The sequence below is a fragment of the Saccopteryx bilineata genome, chromosome 4, assembly GCF_036850765.1.
Source record: "Saccopteryx bilineata isolate mSacBil1 chromosome 4, mSacBil1_pri_phased_curated, whole genome shotgun sequence".
In the NCBI taxonomy this organism is placed as follows: Eukaryota; Metazoa; Chordata; class Mammalia; order Chiroptera; family Emballonuridae; genus Saccopteryx; species Saccopteryx bilineata.
Genome location: NC_089493.1, coordinates 180,392,015 through 180,410,331, shown reverse-complemented (window position 1 = coordinate 180,410,331; position 18,317 = coordinate 180,392,015). Strand labels below are relative to the sequence as shown.

The window sequence follows — 18,317 nt, the reverse complement described above, 5'->3', positions numbered from 1 at the left end:
GAATTTCCACAGGTTAGCACTTCTCATTTATAAAGACAAGCATTTCTTTTTTGAACACGCAACTTGGTTATCCCGAAAGTGTCCTTTGTCCAGGCGGAAGAGGGTCTTCAACAGACCCTTCAGTGAGACGTCTCGAGCGACCCTCCTGGTCATCTTGCTGCAGCAGATGGCAGGTCCCCCTGCCCCAGCCCCTAACCTTCCTCTCTGTGTGTCTGTTCCCTTCACCTTCTTCAACGTTCACTAGCCGCCTCTTCAGGGAGCCCTTCCCTGGCCACCCCTTCTGTCACTCAGTGACGTTCTTTCATGCCACTGAACACAGAGGGTAATTTTTTGTAGGTTTACTTGTTATAACCTTTTTCTTCCTCTAGAATAAGGTTGGTAAGGGCAGGAATTTCACTGGATTTATGTCCAGCATCAAGGATGTTGCCTGGGTAATCAATGAATATTGGTTGAATTGACGTGCCTCTCACACTCTGCCGCCTAGCATGGAATCCAGTGTTCTTGTTATGTCTGAGTAAGGTCCAGGGCCGTAACACACTCTTCCCTTTCTTCCCCTTACCTTCCTGCTACGACGCTAGACAATTTATTACTGTAGTCTAACTGCATTAGAATTGGCAGTCACATTAGCGTTACCTCATACTGAGTTTATACCAAAAAGAAAAAAATATGTCCCTCAGTGTGTGGCTCATTTTGCTAGTAACTACCTCATTCTCTATTTGTGCATCTAGGGCTGCAGTTTCCCCCTCTTAAAACTTTAGTCTGCATTTCTTAGGAGGGCGTGTAGGACAGTGGTTTACAGATGGAGCTTCAGAGTCAGGACTTTGAGGTCAGGCCCTTTGGCCTGCTGGACGTCTGACCCTGGCAAAGTGGACAAGCCCCACTGAGGCTCAGCTGTTTCTCATGTTCCACAGGGATAACACTACCTTCCTTACAAGACTGTTAGGAAGCCAGAGCATGGAAATGTCGGTGAAGCCGTCGTTGAGTACCTACAATGTGTGGGTGAGTTTTTATTACTGTATTCACCCAGATAAAAATTCTGTCCCACCTATTCAGACCCTCTTAATCTGTGGGGAGAACAAGAATTCTCCCTCCCCCCCCCCCCCATCCCAGTTTCTTCTGCCTTCCTTAACATTTCACCATCCAGAAGCATCCTGGTGAGTCCATGGGCCACGTGACAGACTGCAAAGAGCTGGACTGCCAAGGGTAATTTTATTACAAAATGTTCAGAGGCTAGTGATTGAAGAAGTTCAGTCTTCCTCCAAAAAAATGTGTTTGGACTATTATGAGATTTGCTAAAATGCCAATGACTTTGAAAGGGAAAAACCTTGACATATTCTCTCTGCATCTGTCAGTTCCTTTTGCCAGAGTTAAACACTGATCACAAATATTGGGCCTTTGTAGTCTAATGTGGGCTCCCAAACAGTGCCAGAAGCTTGGGTTCTGTAGCAGATCGTGTTTCTCAGAACGGGGGGCTTCCGAGGTGACTGCCTGCCTATGAAACTGCAGATGTGATGGCGGCACCTTCCAGAGGAGCTCTCTCTCTGGTCCACCCTGGGTCCTGGCATCTCCAAACCATTACATTCCTCACACCGAGAGTCTTTCTCAACTGAGAAAGCAACTAAATAATTGATTTGAATATCAAAGAAAGGATGTACATTTCCACATTCCCAGCACTCGGTAATGACAGCAGTAACTCTCCTGCCTTCCCAATAAGATCTAAAGGCCTCAGACGTCTAATGACCCATGCAACTAACCTCCACGTGTGACAGAGAGCTAGGCTGTCGATTTTAATAAAGAATGAAAATTAAGAAATTCACAAATGTTCGATAGCTCCCTTTAAATGAAATCACTGGCTTTGATCTAAACTGGAAGTCAGTTCAGCCCACAGTGTATTAAAGCAGAAGGAGCATGGACGCAGAGTGGATTCTTACTACCAGGCTTGCCACTAGGTTGTTGTGTGGCCATGGGGACCCACTCGCCTTTATACAGCGGGAGGGTCAGCAGTTGAGAAGGCGCCTCTCCCAGCCTAGCATCAGCGTCCTTACAGGTTTTGGAAGATGACTAGAACGAACAGCATTGCCTGCTGACAATTGCAATGCAAGAGGTCATGCTCTTCTCTCTCCATCCTCCATGTGACCCTCGGTGGACACCCTACAACATCCCCGGCACGTGTTTATGTGTTGCCCAGGAGTTCCTACCAGTGAGGACCAAAACAGGTAAGCCACATTGCTTTCAGAAGGCTGAAAGGTGGAAATTAATATCTCATATATGAATAATTATACTTCATTCAAGTTGAGTTTTATAAAAGCTCTTTAATAAAAAAATCATTGCAACCTCACCAACATATATGTTCTAGGCACTGTGATGGTAAAACAATTCCAGTCGTTCTGTTATGAGCACTCTTACTGCTAATGATGCCCACTTACAAACAGGGAGAGTGAGGCTTGGGGTGTCAAGGCCAAGCCCCGCAGCAAGGGGGGTATGTCAGCATGCCTGTGCCCACCGCAGCTCTTGCTGCAGAACCCACATTTTATAATGGGACCCTAAAACCGCCTCTGTTTACGGTCATGAGCAAATGGTCGAGGAACAGGACTAGGTTTTAGGGCTCTCGGGGAAAAAGTAATATTTAAAAAAAAACTGAGGGAGCACCTTGTGTTAAAAGACATTTTAGATAATGTAAATAGATTCACTTAAAAGTAATTGGTTTCTGTTTGATCTTAATTGAAAATGTGTAGTTTTGGTCTAGCTGTGAAATAAACAATTGGTTAATATGTATTCTGCAATTAATTCGGTTAGTACACATTTTGCAAGTGTTCCCAACCCATTTCAGGATCCTCTCTTAGTTAAAGGAGGGACACAGGAAGTCTGAAGTAGTGTCTGAAAGCCACAGGACAGAGGCCCCCGGTTCCATCTCGGGCTCGGGACGGTAAGCTGGCGGCTGAATGAAGCGGAGGGCATGTTTTGAGAGAGATTTGTGAACGTTGAACAGTAACGATCACTTTGTACTGAGCATCCTATATGTTTCTGGACATGGCCCCGGTGCAGGGAATCTCTAGGGCGCGCTCCACGGTCTTGGGCAGAGTCCCTATTGAGCAGAACGGGTGAGGTGCAGTAAGGTGGCATGATCTGCCCACGGCCACCGCTCACTGAGTCACAGAGGTGAGACACAGGTGTCCAGGGCTGTCTGGCTTCTAGGTTGCCTTCTCAGAACTTCCCACTGAAGCATCACCTGTCACAGGAGATGACTATTCCTCTGGGGCACAGGACCTCTAAACGGCCAGTGCCTCTGTGCAGTTTCTTGTACTCAGCTCCAAGATTCTGTGTTTGGCAGCAGGCAAGACCCCTGTATGGTTTCCCCATGGGATTTAATGGGAAAACAGTAATTGAATGTATCATTGGTTAAATTACTTGCTGTCTCCCTTAAAATCTTTAGGCAGAAACTTCCCCAGGAAAACGCATCAGGGTTGTCCTATGGTGTCATGTGTCCTAGTTCAAGAGGTAAACACAGAATCCAGGGTCGGACCTCCCACTCGGTACCTGTGTGATCTCAGATGCTCACCTTCCCTGAGCCTTGTCTAGAAAGCGAAGGTGACGATTCTAATAGTTGCCATATAAAGTGATGTTTGTACAGTGCTTAGTACAGGTCTGGACTAGTCTACCATGATACAGTCGTGAAGGTAGGAGGGGAAAAGCTCTCAAACTTGGCTTGATTGAAGAGATGTGGAAAAAAAGAATCACAGAACTCACTTCTCTGCTGCTCTGTTTTGATGAATGGTTCCCTGTTAAAGGCAAGATTTCATTGCAGTCCGTAGATGGCCTTTGGGGTGTCTGGCTCCTCATCTCTGTGTGCAGAGCAGAGGAGCCGAGTCTGTGACTGGTGCTGAGGACATTGCTCACGTCTCTGTTTTTTTCACGAGCTTGTTGAATTTACCCCATAAGACGTGGAAATGGAGGTAAAAATTCCTTGTGCATTCTTCCCCTGCGTTCCCCATGGGATTTAAAGAAAAGCTCACCCTGGGACTCAGGGTGTCTCCCTCAGAAGTCAGATTAGGAAGCTAGAGATGGTAATGATGATGGTGGTGGTGGTAACAGCGCTACTTGTCATCCTCAGTGAGCGCTTCCTGTCTCCAGAGCCTCTGGGTACCCTCCCACTCAGCCAGAGTGACAGCGCATGGAGCTTGGTAGCACTTCTGCTTTAAGCCGCTGTTAGAAACACTTCTGTTCATACAGGTGGGAGATGTGCATGAGAGGGACAGAGAATAAACTGGGGTCTTGTGGCAATGCAAATTGCTGGGACGGTAAAGCCATAAGGACAAAGGTCTCGGACAATCAGAGTGTGCAATAATATTATTCTTTACTTACAGTCACAACAAGGTAAGTGACAACAGCACAGAAAAATCCAGGGATGATATAGAGTACATATTGTATTTTGATGTAAAGCAAATTGTCTACATGATCTGTGCTAACAATAGTGTTTATCAAGATTATTTATTACAAGGCATTAAAATAAATCAGCTTTTCAATTACTCTCTAATGAAATGTACCAGTTACCTTCTGAATGGTGACATATGGCTGTAATCTATGCCAGTGGGGATAAGTCTTGTTTATACAAGGTTTCAAGGGTTCCCTTCCTCAACTACATTAATTACTGATGTAACAGATAAAAGATGATCATTATCACGTTTACTGATAAATCCCGAACCTCACTGCAGTGGAGTTCCCTGGGTTAGATGACATTAATCATCAGGTAATTGCTAACACTTATGGTACAAATCTGTTGTCAAAGGGGTCTCTCTGAAAGCCCGCTGACATTGGAGCTCATTTGTTAAGGTGGTTGAATCCTGGGGTTGCCGGGGACGAAGTCATGTCGTTGCTGTGCACTGTGTCGTTAAAACCTAATGCTTTGTGGCAACTGATGGGCTTGCTGTTGGCTCGCCAACGACTAGCCAGAGCAAAGTGTCCCTCACTACTTCACAGAGCCTTAGCTGGGGTCTGCTCATGACATACTGGTGGACCACCCCCAGTGCCAAGCCTGTAAAGTGGTACCATGTCTTGGAAAAAGCCTGTCCTGAGTTGGCTTTTTATTTTTTAATTGAAAAAGAGATGCTACATCGCCCTAGGTAGAAAAATACACTTAATTAATTAGGCAGTCTTTTCTTTTTTAGTTAATTAATTAATTTTATTATTGACTGAGTGGGCTATTATGTTAGTAAGGAATTGGGGGGGGGGCAGAGAGAGCATTAACTACTGTGGTTTCTGAGCACAGGAGAATCTATGGACCTTGGTGCTAAGACTGCTTCCCTCACCGTGGGTTTCAGAGCGGACTGGGGATGGCGGTGAAGCGGTGAAGCCTTTCTCCTTGTTTTTGTTTTGGTCCTGATCCCCCCCTCCCCACCACCAAGCTTGGACGTAGCCGTAGCCATGTGCTCTATGAGGATGACAGGAGTGCTGCCGCATGGGGTTTGGGGAAGATTAAATGAGACAGGGGATGTAAGACCATGTTAGTGCCTGGGCACATTTTGAAAATTCGAAGATGTTGGCTACATTATCATTATTGATGGAGTCAATAAACGTAATGTTCATGAGATAAAGAGATAACCTTTTGTGTGTTACCTCCTCAAACTACTTTTTATAGTTCACACTGGAAGGAAACTTCTATAAAAAATGGAAGGTAATTTATCAAGGGAAAAACACTAATTAGGCTCCCTGTTTGCCAGTGTGGTGGGTAAATTATACAAAATAATATACAATATTCATAATAGTATTCTCATTTTATACTTGAAGAAAGTGGGAGAAAAAGAAAGCTTATCTTATGCAGCACACAGGTAAGCCACAGACATAGAATTCCCACCTACATATAACTTAATAGTTTGTATTCTTTCCAGTGTGTTTAAGAATTGATTTTTCTAGCATATACCTAGAAACACTGATATTCGAACCTTGTCTAGTCAACTTCTGTCAAGAATTTAGTCACCTTTTGAATCACAGAAAGAACTTGGGTGTTATTGACGTTGTGTGTCTTAAAGAACTGCTGAGAAAATGGTCTGATTTGTGGACATTACCCTGTCTGCTCTTACCTGGATAAATAAAGTGTTGACTATGAATGGTGTCTTATGTAGAGATTCATGGAAGGGTAGCTTGTACAAGACATTGCAGTTAGTGCTGAGAATGTAATGAGCAGTGTCTAAGACATTCGATGACTGTCCCTGTTGTGCCTACTTAGAGAGAAAGGACACAGAACTCAAGACACCTGTATAAACTTAGGTAGTAGAAAAAGTTGGATTTGAACTCAGTGCAGTCTGGTTTTTTTTTTTTTTTTTTGTATTTTTCTAAAGTTGGAAATGGGGAGGCAGTCAGACAGACTCCCGCATGTGCCCAACCAGGATCCACCCAGCATGCCCACCAGGGGGCGATGCTCGTTGCAACCAGAGCCATTTTAGCGCCTGAGGCAGAGGCCATGGAGGCATCCTCAGTGCCCGGGCCAACTTTGCTCCAATGGAGCCTTGGCTGCAGGAGGGGAGGAGAGAGACAGAGAGGGAGGGGTGGAGAAGCAGATGGGCACTTCTCCTCTGTGCCCTAGCCGGGAATCAAACCTGGGACTCCTGCACGCCAGGCTGAAGCTCTACCGCTGAGCCAACCGGCCAGGGCCAGTGCAGTCTGGTTTTAACATTGGAACCATTGGTGCTGCACAGCCTGGCTTGGAGAGCAGAACCAGGCAAGTCTCCCCCACTCTCTTCTGGCTCTCCTTCCTCTCTCCCCTCCCCCCTTCTTCCTAGCTAACCTCTCTGTCTCTTCTTTCTCTCTCTCCCTGTTAGTCTTTCTCTGTTTCTTCCTCCTTTCCTCCCTCCTGTTTCTGTCTCTTTCTTCTTCCTCTCCCATTCTTCCTCCTCCTCTCTCTCCTGTTACTCTCTCCATCCTCTCTACTCTCTCTCCACAATGTCTGTCTCATTCCTCTTTTTTCTCTCTTCTGTCTTCCTCTTATCCTTTCTTTCCTTCCCCCCTCTATTCTTTCTTTTCTCTCCCTTTCCCCATCTCTTACTGTCTCACTCCTCACTTTCTATTTTCTTTCTGTCTCCCCCTCCGCACTGCCTCTCTCCCCCTTCCGATCTGTTTCCTTCCTTTCTACTCTCTCCATCAATTCTCCCTCTTACTCTCATTTCTCTTCTGTCCCTTTCTGTATTCTCTCTCCCCTTGTCCTTTTCCTCTGTCTCCCCTCTCTCTTCTTTGTTTCCTTCCCTCTCCCTCTTACTCTCATGTATTGCTATCTCCTTTTCCTATTTCTTTCTCCTTCCACTTTTCTCTCTCCTCTTTCTCACTCTTACTCTCCTTCCTTCTATATCTACTCTCCCTCTCTGCCTCTCTTCCCTTCCTATCTCTCTGCTTTCTCCTTTCAACTTTTCCATCTTTTTTACCTCTCTCCTTCCTATCTCTGCTTTCTCTTTCTCATTTTCTCTTGACCCCTTCCTCTCTCCCTTTTACTCTCCCTTCTATCTCTCCTCACACTTTACTTTCTTATCTCTCCCCTATCTTCACTCTCTCCCTTTCAATCCATGTTCTAATACCATTCTCTTTTTCTCTTATTCTTCTCTCTTCTTTCTTTCCTCTTGCCTTCATTCTCCCCCTTTTCTCACTCTCCTCATTGTCTCTGATTTCTCTTATTCTCTCCTTTCTGTGTCCCTCCAAACTCTCTTCTTTCTCCCCCTCCATCCTTTCTCTTTCTGTCTCTATTCTATTTCTCTCCTGTCTCTCCCATCTCTCTCCTTACTGTCTTTGTTCTCTTTCTCTCCCTCATTTCTTCTCTTTCTCGCATCATTATCATTTCTCCCTTGCTCTCTCCTACTCCCTCTGTTTTCTCTCCTCCCCACTTTTCCTCTATCCCTGCCTCTCCTCTTTTTTCATTCTGCTTCCTTATTCATTCCCTCTCTCCTTACTGGCTCCTGCCTCCCTATCTCTACTCTCCCCTTCCATCCTCTCTCCTCACTTCCTTCTCTCTCTACTTCCACTTTTCTATTTCTAGCTTTTCATCCTTTCTCTCTCTTGCTATCTCCACTTACTCCTTCCCCTTTTCTGTGTCTGTCTCTCCCTCTCCTTCCTATCTTTATATCCTTTCTTGCTCTTACTCTCCTTTCTTGGTGTCTAAGACATTCGATGACTGTCCCTGTTGTGCCTACCCAGAGAGGAAGAACACAGAACACGGACACCTTTATAAACTGAGGTGGCGGAAAAATAGGATGTGAACCCAAACAGTCTGGTTTGAGACTCACGGACATAGATAAAAGTGAAGTTGTTACCAGGGGTTGGGGGGAAGGGAGTCAAGTGGGACAAATACACAGTGACTGAAAATGATTTGACTTTGGGTGATGGGTACACAACACAATCAACAGTTCAAATGCTACAGAAATTGTTTATCTGAAATGTATGTGCTCTTATTAGTCAATGTCAGCCTGTTAAATTTAATTTTCTAAATAAAATTTAAAATAAAAGTTGGATCCCTAGGTGCTGCACAGCCTGGCTTGGAGAAGCAGAACAAGGTAAGTCTGGTTCACTTTCGTTTTCTGTCTATCTTTTCCCTTCTCTCTCCGTTCTTCTCTTTCTCTGTCCTTTCTTCCCATCTCTCCCTGCTTTGACTCTGTAAGAAGAAAAACGAGGAAAAAGACAGATGGAGACACTCTTTTTTCTCTCTCTTCATCCTTTCTCTTCTCTCTCCCTTTCCAATCTTTCACACTCTTACTCTCCTTTGTCTCAACTCTCTTTCTCCTTCCCATCTCTCTTTCCTTTCTTTCTCTCCCATCAATTCTCCCTCTTACTCTCATTTCTCTTGTCTCTCCTTTTTACTTTCTTCCTCCTTTTCTTTCCCCTTACTGTCTCTACTCTCACTCTCCTTCCCCTTTTTTCTCTCATCACTTCTCTTTTTATCTATCTCTGTCCATTCTTTCCCTCTTATTCTTTCTGTCTCTCCTCTCTCTCTCTTCTACCTTCCCACCCTCGCCCTCCCTCTCCTCTCTCCCTTTCCCACTAGCTCTACTCGCTGTGTACCTTTCCATCCTTTTTGTCTCTTACTCTCCCTTTCTGTTTCCTTGCCTTCTCTCCTCTTTTCATCCTTTCTCACTATGTCTACTTTCTCCATCTCACCTTCCTGTCCCTCCACTACCTTTCCATGCTGTCTCCCTCTTTCCTTCCTTTTTGTGTCTATTCCCTTTCCATGGTTGGTTCCTCTCTCACACCTTCCTTCTATCTCTGATGCCTGTTTCCTTTCTTTGTCTTTTCACTTTTCTCCCTGTTACTCTCCTTTTTTTGTCTCCACCTTTTTATCTCTACCTTCAATACTGCTGCCTCTCTTTTATTTATCCATTTCCCTACTCTCCCTCCTTTCCTTTCTCTCTCCTCTCTCCTCTCTGTACCTTTCCTTTTAACCTCGCACTGCCTTTTTTTTTTTTTTTTTGCAATATCTACTCTTTCTCCTCTCTACCTTTTCTCCTTTTTTCTCTCTGTCTGTTCCCTCTCTCTGTCCCTCTCACCTTCCTGTCTACCTCTACTCTTTCCACCTTCATCCCTCTTAGTCTCCTTTCTTCCTTTCTGTACTCTGTTTCCTTCCTTTCTCCCCTTTCCCTTTTCTGGGTCTGTCTCTGCCGCTTTCCTTTTTCTACCTTCTCTCCTCTTTCATTTCTCCCTCTTACTCTTTCTATCTGGACTCTCTCTCTCCTTCCCATTTTCTCTATTTTTTCTCTACTGACTCACTCCTTTCTCTCTCCTCTCACCCATCCCTTCTTCCTGTATTCTCTCCTTCCCTTCTCCTCCCATTGTCTCTGATTTCTTTTATTGTCTCTCCTTACTTTCTTCCCTCTTACACTTCTCTTTCCTCTATTATTTCCTTTCTTTCCTTCCTGTCACTCATTGTTTCTATCCTTTCTCCCCTGCACTCTCCTTCCCCACCTTTCCCTAATCCCATCCTTTCACACTTACTCTACTTAGTCTCCACTCTCTCCTTCGTCTCCTCTTGCTCCTGCTGCTTCCTTCTTCATTTTCTCTCTCCACTGTCTTTCTCCAGCCTCCCTATCTCTACTCTCCCTTTCCATCCTCTCCTTATTCTCGTTTCTTTCTACCTATACTCTCTCTCCTCACTCCCCTTTCTCTCTACTTCACTTTTCTATTTCTAGCTTTACATCTTGCTCTCTTCATGTCTAGCTTTACATCTTACATCTTCATGTCTCCCTCTTGCTCTCCTTTCTTGCGATCTCCACTCTCTCTCCTTCTCCTTTTCTGTGTCTGTCTCTCCCTGCTCCACCTCTTATTCTCCTTTCTGTTTCTCTCTCCTTCCTGTTTTCTGTCACTCCCCTTTCTATGTCTCTTTCCATCTTTTCCACCTTACTATCTTTTCTTTCTGTCCATACTTTCTCCTTCCCCTTTTCTCTGTTTCTTTCTACCTGTACTCTCTGTCTCTCACCTTCTACTTTTCTCTCTCCCTCCTTCCTATTTCTATTCCCTTTACATTTTCATTCTTTCTCCCTCCCACTCTTTCTCTCTCTTCACCCTGCATCATCTCCTTTTATTCTGTTTCCTTCCTTCTCTGTCTATATTCTTTTTCCTCTTTTCTCTCTTCCCTTTCCTATTGCTCAGTTTCCTTACTTTTTTTCTCTTTCCGTGTTTTTGTTCATTCTCTCCTTCCTCCTTTCCTTTCTGTCTCTAGCTCTCCACCTTTCTTCCCTCTTAGTCTTCCTTCTTTCTGTCTCTCTCTCCTTCCCACTTTCTCTCTTGGTGTGTGTTTCTTTCGTTCTCCCTCTTACTCTCCTTTCTTCTTCTCTCTCTACTTTCTCTCTTTTCAAATTTTCCATTATTTCTGCCTCTTACTCTCTTTACTTTCTGTTGGTACTCGAATACGTTTTCTCTCCTTTCTGTTTCACTCCTTACCCTCTTCTTTCTCCTCCCGCCTCTATCCTTTCTATTCTCTTTTTCACTCTTACTCTCCTTTCTGTCTCTACTTCCCTTCTCTCTCTCCTCTCTCTTCTTACTGAATCTCCTTTTTCTTTCTCCCCTCCCTCTCCCTCATCCCATCCTTTCACTCTCTTACTCTACTTACTTAGTCTCAACTGTCTCCCTTCCTTTTTCTCTCTCCTTCCTTTTCTCCTCTCTCACTCTTTCTGCTTCCTCATTCCCTCCCTCCTTGCTGTCTGTCTCCAGCTCTCCACTCTCCCCTTCTATCCTCTCTCCTTATTTTCCTTTCTGCCTCTACTCTCTCTCCTCACTCCCTTATCTGTTTACTTCCACTTTTCTATTTCTAGCTTTCCATCCTTTCTCCTTCTTTCTGTGTCTCTACTCTGGCTCTCTCCCTCTCACTTTCCTATCTCTCTCTTCATCCTCTTTACCTCTCCTCCACCTTCTATTCTCTCACCTCTGCTTCCTTCCTGTTTCCTTCTTTTGTCTTTTCACCTTTCTCCCTATTGCTCATTTGCTGTGTCTCTTGCCTTTCTCTCTCTCTCTCCATCTCTACCCTCTCTCCTCCCCTTACTAACTTTGCTTGCTTTCCTCCATCTTTTCATCCTTTGTCCCTTTTATTCTTTCTTTCTAGCTCTACTCCACTCTTTCCATCCTTTTCCTCTTACTCGCTGTTCTTTATCTCTGTTCTCTACTTTTCTATATTTTCTGCCTTACTCTTTTCTTTTTGTCTGTACTCACTACTTTCACTCTATTTTCTTCCTTTCTCTCCCTCTTACCGTCTACTTGTACTCTCTCTGCCTCTCACCTTCCACTTTTTTCTCTCCTGCCTTCCTTTCTGTTTCTACTCTTTACCTTTCCATCTTTACTCCCTTGATTCTTTCTCCTTCTCCTTTTCTGTGTGTTCCTTTCTCTTCATCCTTTCTCCCTGTCTCTACTTTCCCATTTCTCTTTGTCCTACCTCATCTCCTTTCTGTCTGTTTCCATCAAGTCTCCTCTCTCCATCCATTCTCCCTCTTACTCTTATTTCTCCTTACCCTTTCCTTCTGTCTCTACCTCTCCAACCTGTCCTTCTTCCCTCCTAGTCTTCCTTTCTTTTTCTGTTTCCTTTCTTTCTCCCTCTTACTCTCCCTTCTGTCTCTATTTCTTTCTCCTTCCTCCTTATCTCTACTGTCTCTACACTTCCATACTTTCTCTGTCTTACTCTCCTTCATTGCTATCTCCACTTTCTCCTTCCCCCTTTCTTTCTCTGTCTCTCACTCCATTCTGTCTGTACTCTAATACCTTTTTTTTGTCTCTTTCCTTGTCTCTCTTTCCTTTCCTCTTGTCCTCATTCTCCACCTTTCTTACTCTATCCTTTGTGTCTTTCCTTTCTCTCCCTCTTTCTCCACTCTATCCTCTGTCTTTCTCTCCCTCTCCATCCCTTTTCTCTACTCTTTCCCTCTTATTCTCTTTCCCCACTCTATCCTTTCTTCCTTGCGCTCCCCTTTCCCTCAATCCATCCTTTCACACTCTTACTCTATTTAGTTTGTCTCAACTTTCTTACTTTTTCTCTCTAGCTATCCATCCTCCCTACCTCTAATATCTCGTCTCTCTCCTTCCCCTTTTCTGTCTGTCTCTGCCTCTCTCCTCTTTCTTTTCTTCATTTATCCTTATTTCTCTCACTATCCTTTCTCTATCCCTTAGCGGTTCTCAACCTGTGGATCATGACCCCGGCGGGGGTCGAACGACCAAAATTTCCGATGGCTTTAGGTGACCCCTGTGTTTTGGTCATTCGACCCCCGCCGGGGTCGCAACCCACAGGTTGAGAACCACTGCTCTACCTGTATTTTCTCTCTCGACTCCTTCCTTTCACTCTGCTTGCTCTTTTTTCATCCTGCCCTTTACTCTCCTACCTATCTCTACACTTTCCACCCTTTTTGCCTCTTACTCTCATTTCTTTCTGTCTGTACTCTTTCCTTCCACTTTTCTTTCTCTGACTCTCACTCTTTTTTAATCTGTACCCTAATACATTTTCTACTTCTCTTTTCTCTCTGCCTCTCCTCCATTTTCTCTGGTTCCTATTCCCTCTCTCTTACACTCTCTTCTTTCTTCCCATCTCTTTCTGTGTCTCCTTTCTCTCTACCTCCTCTCTCTCATGGTTTCTATCCTCTCTCCTTCCCCTCCATCATACTCTTACTCTACTTAGTCTCAACTCTCTCCTTCCCCTTTTTCCTCTCTCCCCTGCCTCTTTTCTTTCTTTCTCTTCTCTCATTCTGCTTCCTCCCCCATTTTCTCTCTTCTTACTGTTTCAAGCTCTCCATCTCCCCTTACACTCTCTCTCTTAATTTCTTTTCTTTCCGCCTCTCCTCACTCTTTCCATCCTTTCTCCTTTCAGTTTCTCTATTCTTTCTCTTTCCCTCTGATTTCCCCTCTCTCCCTTTCTATCCTTTATATGCTTACTCTTCTGTCTCAACTCTCTCCTTCCATCATTTCTCTTGTCTCTGCTCTCGTTTTACTTCTTCTTGTCTCTACTCTCACTCTCCTTCCTTTTTCTCTCTCATCACTCCCCTTCTTATCTCTCTCTCCAGTCTCCATATCCATCCTTTCCCTCTTTTCTGTCTCTCCTCTTTTTTCTCTCTCTCTATCTCTTCCTCCTTCCTCAGTTTTGAATCTTTCTTGTTATATCTATTCTCCCTGCTTCTCTTTCTCTCCTTCCCCTCTCCCCTTTGTACTTCTCTCTTTCCACTTTTCTCTATCTCTAACTTTGAATTCCTCCTGTGCCTTACTCTCCTCAGTCACCTTTGTATTTATCCATTCTTCCTCTCTCCACCTTTCAATCCTTTCTTTCCCTCTCTCTTCTTTTTCTGTGTCTGTTTCCTTCCTCTTTCTCTTCTACTTTTCTGTCCTTTCTCCCTCACTCTGTCTCTACTTCCCTTTTTTTCTCTCTTCACCCTGCCTCATCTCCTCCCCCCCCCTTTTTTTTACAGAGACAGGGACAGACAGGAACGGAGAGATGAGAAGCATCAATCACTAGTTTTTCGTTGCGCATTGCGACACCTTAGTTGTTCATTGATTGCTTTCTCATATGTGCCTTGACTGTGGGCCTTCAGCAGACCGAGTAACCCTTTGCTCGAGCCAGTGACCTTGGGTCCAAGCTGGTGAGCTTTTTGCTCAAACCAGATGAGCCTGCGCTCAAGCTGGTGACCTCGGGGTCTTGAACCTGGGTCCTTGGCATCCCAGTCCGACGCTCTATCCACTGTGCTACCGCCTGGTCAGGTTCTCCATCCCCTTCTTATCTCTCAGTTTACTTCCTCTCTTTCTGCTTCTTTCTTCATTCTCTCACCCCTTACTGTATCTAGCTCTCCTTCTTCATTCCTTAGTATCTCTTTCCTATTTTCTCTTGTGCATTTTTCTTTCTCTCTCTACTCTCTCCTTCCCCACCTCTCTCCACTTTCTCTGTCATCTCATCCTTTCACATTCTTACTCTACTTACTTAGTCTCAACTCTCTCCTTCCCCATTTGCCTCTCTCATTCTGCTTCCTTCCCCATTCTCTCTCTCTCTCCTCCCAATCTTTCTTTCCACTTCCACTTTTATATATCTAGCTTTCCATCCTTTCTCCCTCCTATCTCTCTTTCTACCTGTGTCCTTTCTCTATCACTATTGCCTTCCTATCTACTTCTGTGTCCTTGTTTTCTCTGCTCTTTCCTAGTTATCTCTTTCCATCCTTTCCCTCTCCTTCCACATCGCTGCTCTCTAACTTTCCATCTCCCCACTCTCCCACTTTCCCTTTCTATTTCCAATTGTTTCTCTCTCCCATCTATCTACTCTCTGTACTTTTTCATTCTTTTGCCTCTTACTCCTTTTTTTGTGATACCTAATCTCTCCTTCCTGTTTCCTTGTTTTTTCTCTTACCTTTTCTTACTCTCTCTCTCCTTTTCTTACTCTCTCCTTTCTTTTTGTGTCACCTCCCTCACACCTTTCTGCCCATCTCTATTCTCTTTCCATCCTTCCTCCTTTAGTCTCCTGTCTGTACTCTCTCTTTTTCATACTTTGTTTCCTTCTTATTTCTGCTTTCTCTTTCTACCTTCTATCTTCTTTCATTTCTTCACTTCTCCCTCTTATTCTTTCTATCTGTATTCTCCTTCCCATTTTCTCTCTTGACTCATTCCTTTCTCCTCACACCCGTTCCTATCTCTCTCACCCATTCCTTCTTCCTGTATTTTCTCTTTTCCTTCCTCTCTCTCCCATTCTCCTCCTGTTGTCTCTGATTTCTCTTACTGTCTCTCCTTACTCTCTTCCCTCTTACCGTCCTCTCTCCCCCATTCTTTCCTTTCTCTCCTTTCTGTCACTTATTGTTTCTATCTTTTCTCCCCTGCTCTCTCCTTCCCCACCTTTCCCTCATCCCATCCTTTCACACTCTTACTCTACTTAGTCTCAACTCTCTCCCTTCCCCCTTTCCCTCTCTCACCTTCTGCTTCCTTCTTCATTCCCTCTCTTCTGTCTTTCTCCAGCTCTCCATCCTCTCTCTTTTCTTTCTGCTTCTCCTCACTCCCCTTTCTCTCTCTACCTCCATTTTTCTATTTCCAGCTTTCCATCCTTTCTTGCTATCTCTATTCTCTCTCCTTCCCTTTTTCTGTGTCTGTCTCTTCATCTCCCTCCTTCCGTTCCACCTCTTATTTTCATTTCTGTTTCTATGTATGTCTCTTTCCATCTTTTCTGCCTCTTTCTGTCCATACTCTTTCCTTCCCTTCTTGCTGTTTAGTCTTCTATTTTTCCACCCTTTCTCCCTTCAGCCTACCTCATCTCCTTCCTATCTGTGTCTCTTCTTTCCCTCCTCTCTCTTTCCATGTCTTTGTTCATTCTCCATTTCCTCTTTCTGCCTCTAGCTCTCCATCCTTCCTCCCTCTTTGTCTCCTTTCTCTCTCTCTCCTTCTCACAGTATGTGTCTCTTTCTTTCTCCCTCCTACTCTTTTCTTCTTATCTGCTTTCTTTTCCATCCTTTCTGCCTCTTAATCTCCTTTCTCTCTGTTGGAACTCTAATACCTTTTCTCTCTCTACTCTATTTCTCCTCTCTCTCTCCTTACTGATTCTCCTTTTATCTTTCTCCATTCTCTTCTTTCTTGCTTGCTTTCTCCTTCCCCACCTCTCTATCACCCTCTGTTTTCTCTCCTTTGCCTCATTCCATCCTTTCACACTCTTATTCTACTTTGTCTCAACTTTCTTTTTTCTCTCTCTAATTCCCCATCCTTCCTACCTCTACTATCTCCAGTCTTTCTTCTTCCCCTTTTCTGTCTCTGCCTCTCTCCTCTTTTATCTTGGTTGCTATGCTTTCTCTCTAACTGTACTTGCTCTCTCCTTCTCATTTCCTCTCTGCTTGCTCTCTTTTTTCATCCTGCCCATCTCCTCTTTACTCTCTATCTCTCTCACCTCTCCTTCCCCTTTTCTTTCTCTGCTCTTACTACTTTGTAACCTGTACTCTAATACCTTTTCTCTTTCTCCTTTCTCTCTGCCTCTCTTTTATTTCCTTTTGTTCCTATTCTCCCCCCTCTCTTACTGTGTTTCCTTTTTCCTTTCCCTTTTCTCATTCTGCTTCCTCTCATTTTCTCTCTCCTTACTGTTTCCAGCTCTCCATCTCCCCTTCCATCCTTTCTCTCTCTTATTTTCCCTTCTGTTTCTTTAGTCTTTCTCCTCCTCCCTCCCCTCGGATTTCTCTCTCCCTTTCCATCCTTTCACACTTACTCTCCTGTCTCAGCTCTCCCCCCTTCCCTTCCTTTCTCTCCTTCCATCAGTTCTTCCTCTTACCATCATTTATCTCTGCTTTTTACTTCTTCCTTCTCTTTCTTGTCTCTACTCTTACTCACCACCCTTTTTCTCTATTCTGTCATCACTCCCCTTCGTATCTATTTTATCCCTCTCCCATTATATCTATTCTCCCTGCTTGTCTCCCCTTCCCCTCTTTTCTACTTTCCATCCTTTCCCCTTTTTTACTTTCTTCTTCATTCCTTTTCTCTCCTTAGTCCCCTTCGTATCTCTTTTTTTCATCCTCAGTCTTTCTCTGCCTTATTCTCCTTTCTGTCTGTGCATGTTTTCTTCCCTTTACTTTCTGCTTTCTCTTCTACTTTTCCATCCTTTCTCTCTCTTACTCTTTTTGTCTCTGCTTCCCTTTTCTCTCTCTTTGCCCTGCCTCATCTCCTTTCTCTCTCCCTTCCCCTTCCTGTATTTCAGTTTACTTCCTTCCTCTCCTCTTTCTTCATTCTCTCTCCCCTTACTGTCTCTAGCTCTCCTTCCTCATCCCTCTTAGTTTCTCCTCTTTCTCCATCCAATTTTCTGTGTATTTTTCTTTCTTCCCTTCCTGTCTCTCTACAACTTTTCTATCCTTTCTGCCTCTTACTCTCTTTTCCCCCTTTCCTCCTGTCGCTCATTGTTTCTATCATTTCTCCCCTACTCTCTCCTTCCCCACCTCTCCCTCATTCCATCTTTTCACACTTACTTAGTCTCAGCTCTCTCCTTCCACTTTCCCTCTCTCTACTCTTTCTCATTCTGCTTCCTTCCTCATTCCCTCTCTCTTTACTGTCTGTCTCTAGCCTTTCTCCGTATTCTTTCTTTCTGCCTCTATTCTCTGTCCTCACTTCCTCTCTATTTCCAGCTTTCCATCCACTCTCCCACTTACTTTCCTTTCTTGCTATCTCCACTCTCTCCTCCCCTTTTCTGTGTCTGTCTCTCCCTCTCCTATCTTTATATCCTTTCTTGCTCTTACTCTCCTCTCCTTTCTTGGTGTCTAAGACATTCGATGACTGTCGCTGTTGTGCCTACCCAGAGAGGAAGAACACAGAACATGGACACCTTTATAAATTGAGGTGGCAGAAAGTGGCATGTGAAGCCAAACAGTTTGAGACTCACGGACATAGATAAAAGTGCCGTGGTTACCAGGAGTTTGGGGGAAGGGGTTAAAACGGGACAAATATATAGTGACTAAAAATATTTGACTTTGGGTGATGGGTACACAACACAATCAACAGTTCAAATGCTACAGAAATATTTATCTGAAATGTATGTGCTCTTATTGATCAATGTCAGCCTGTTAAATTTAATTTTCTAAATAAAATTTAAAATAAAAGTTGGATCCCTAGGTGCTGCACAGCGTGGCTTGGAGAAGCAGAACAGGTAAGTGTATTTCGTTTTCTGTCTCTCTGTCCTTTCCCTTCTCTCTCTTCGTTGTCATCTCTCCCTGCTTTTATTCTGTCTCTGTCCTTTCTCTCCGTTTTTCTTCTTACATACTTTTCTCCCTTTCTTCATTCTTCCTCTCTACCCTTGCGATTTCTCTTTTCTTTTTGTTTTCATCCTTCCATAGTCTTTTTTTTTTTTTTTTTTTTTTTTACAGAGGCAGAGATAGACAGGGACA

General features: G+C 44.0%; 1 protein-coding gene across 4 annotated transcripts in view; it reads right to left on the bottom strand.

The window, feature by feature from the left end:
• The window catches only part of SGCD (sarcoglycan delta), a 381,422-nt gene that overhangs the window by 20,026 nt on the left and 343,079 nt on the right, over positions 1-18,317 (bottom strand). The window contains exon 7 of one of the 4 annotated variants that reach the window (XM_066273105.1): positions 8,227-8,629. The exons of the other annotated variants lie outside the window; for them this stretch is intronic. Coding sequence (XP_066129202.1) covers positions 8,560-8,629 — 70 coding nt within the window. The 3' untranslated portion in view covers positions 8,227-8,559. Of the gene's footprint in view, positions 1-8,226; positions 8,630-18,317 lie in introns of those variants that run through there. 4 annotated transcript variants of the gene reach the window in all.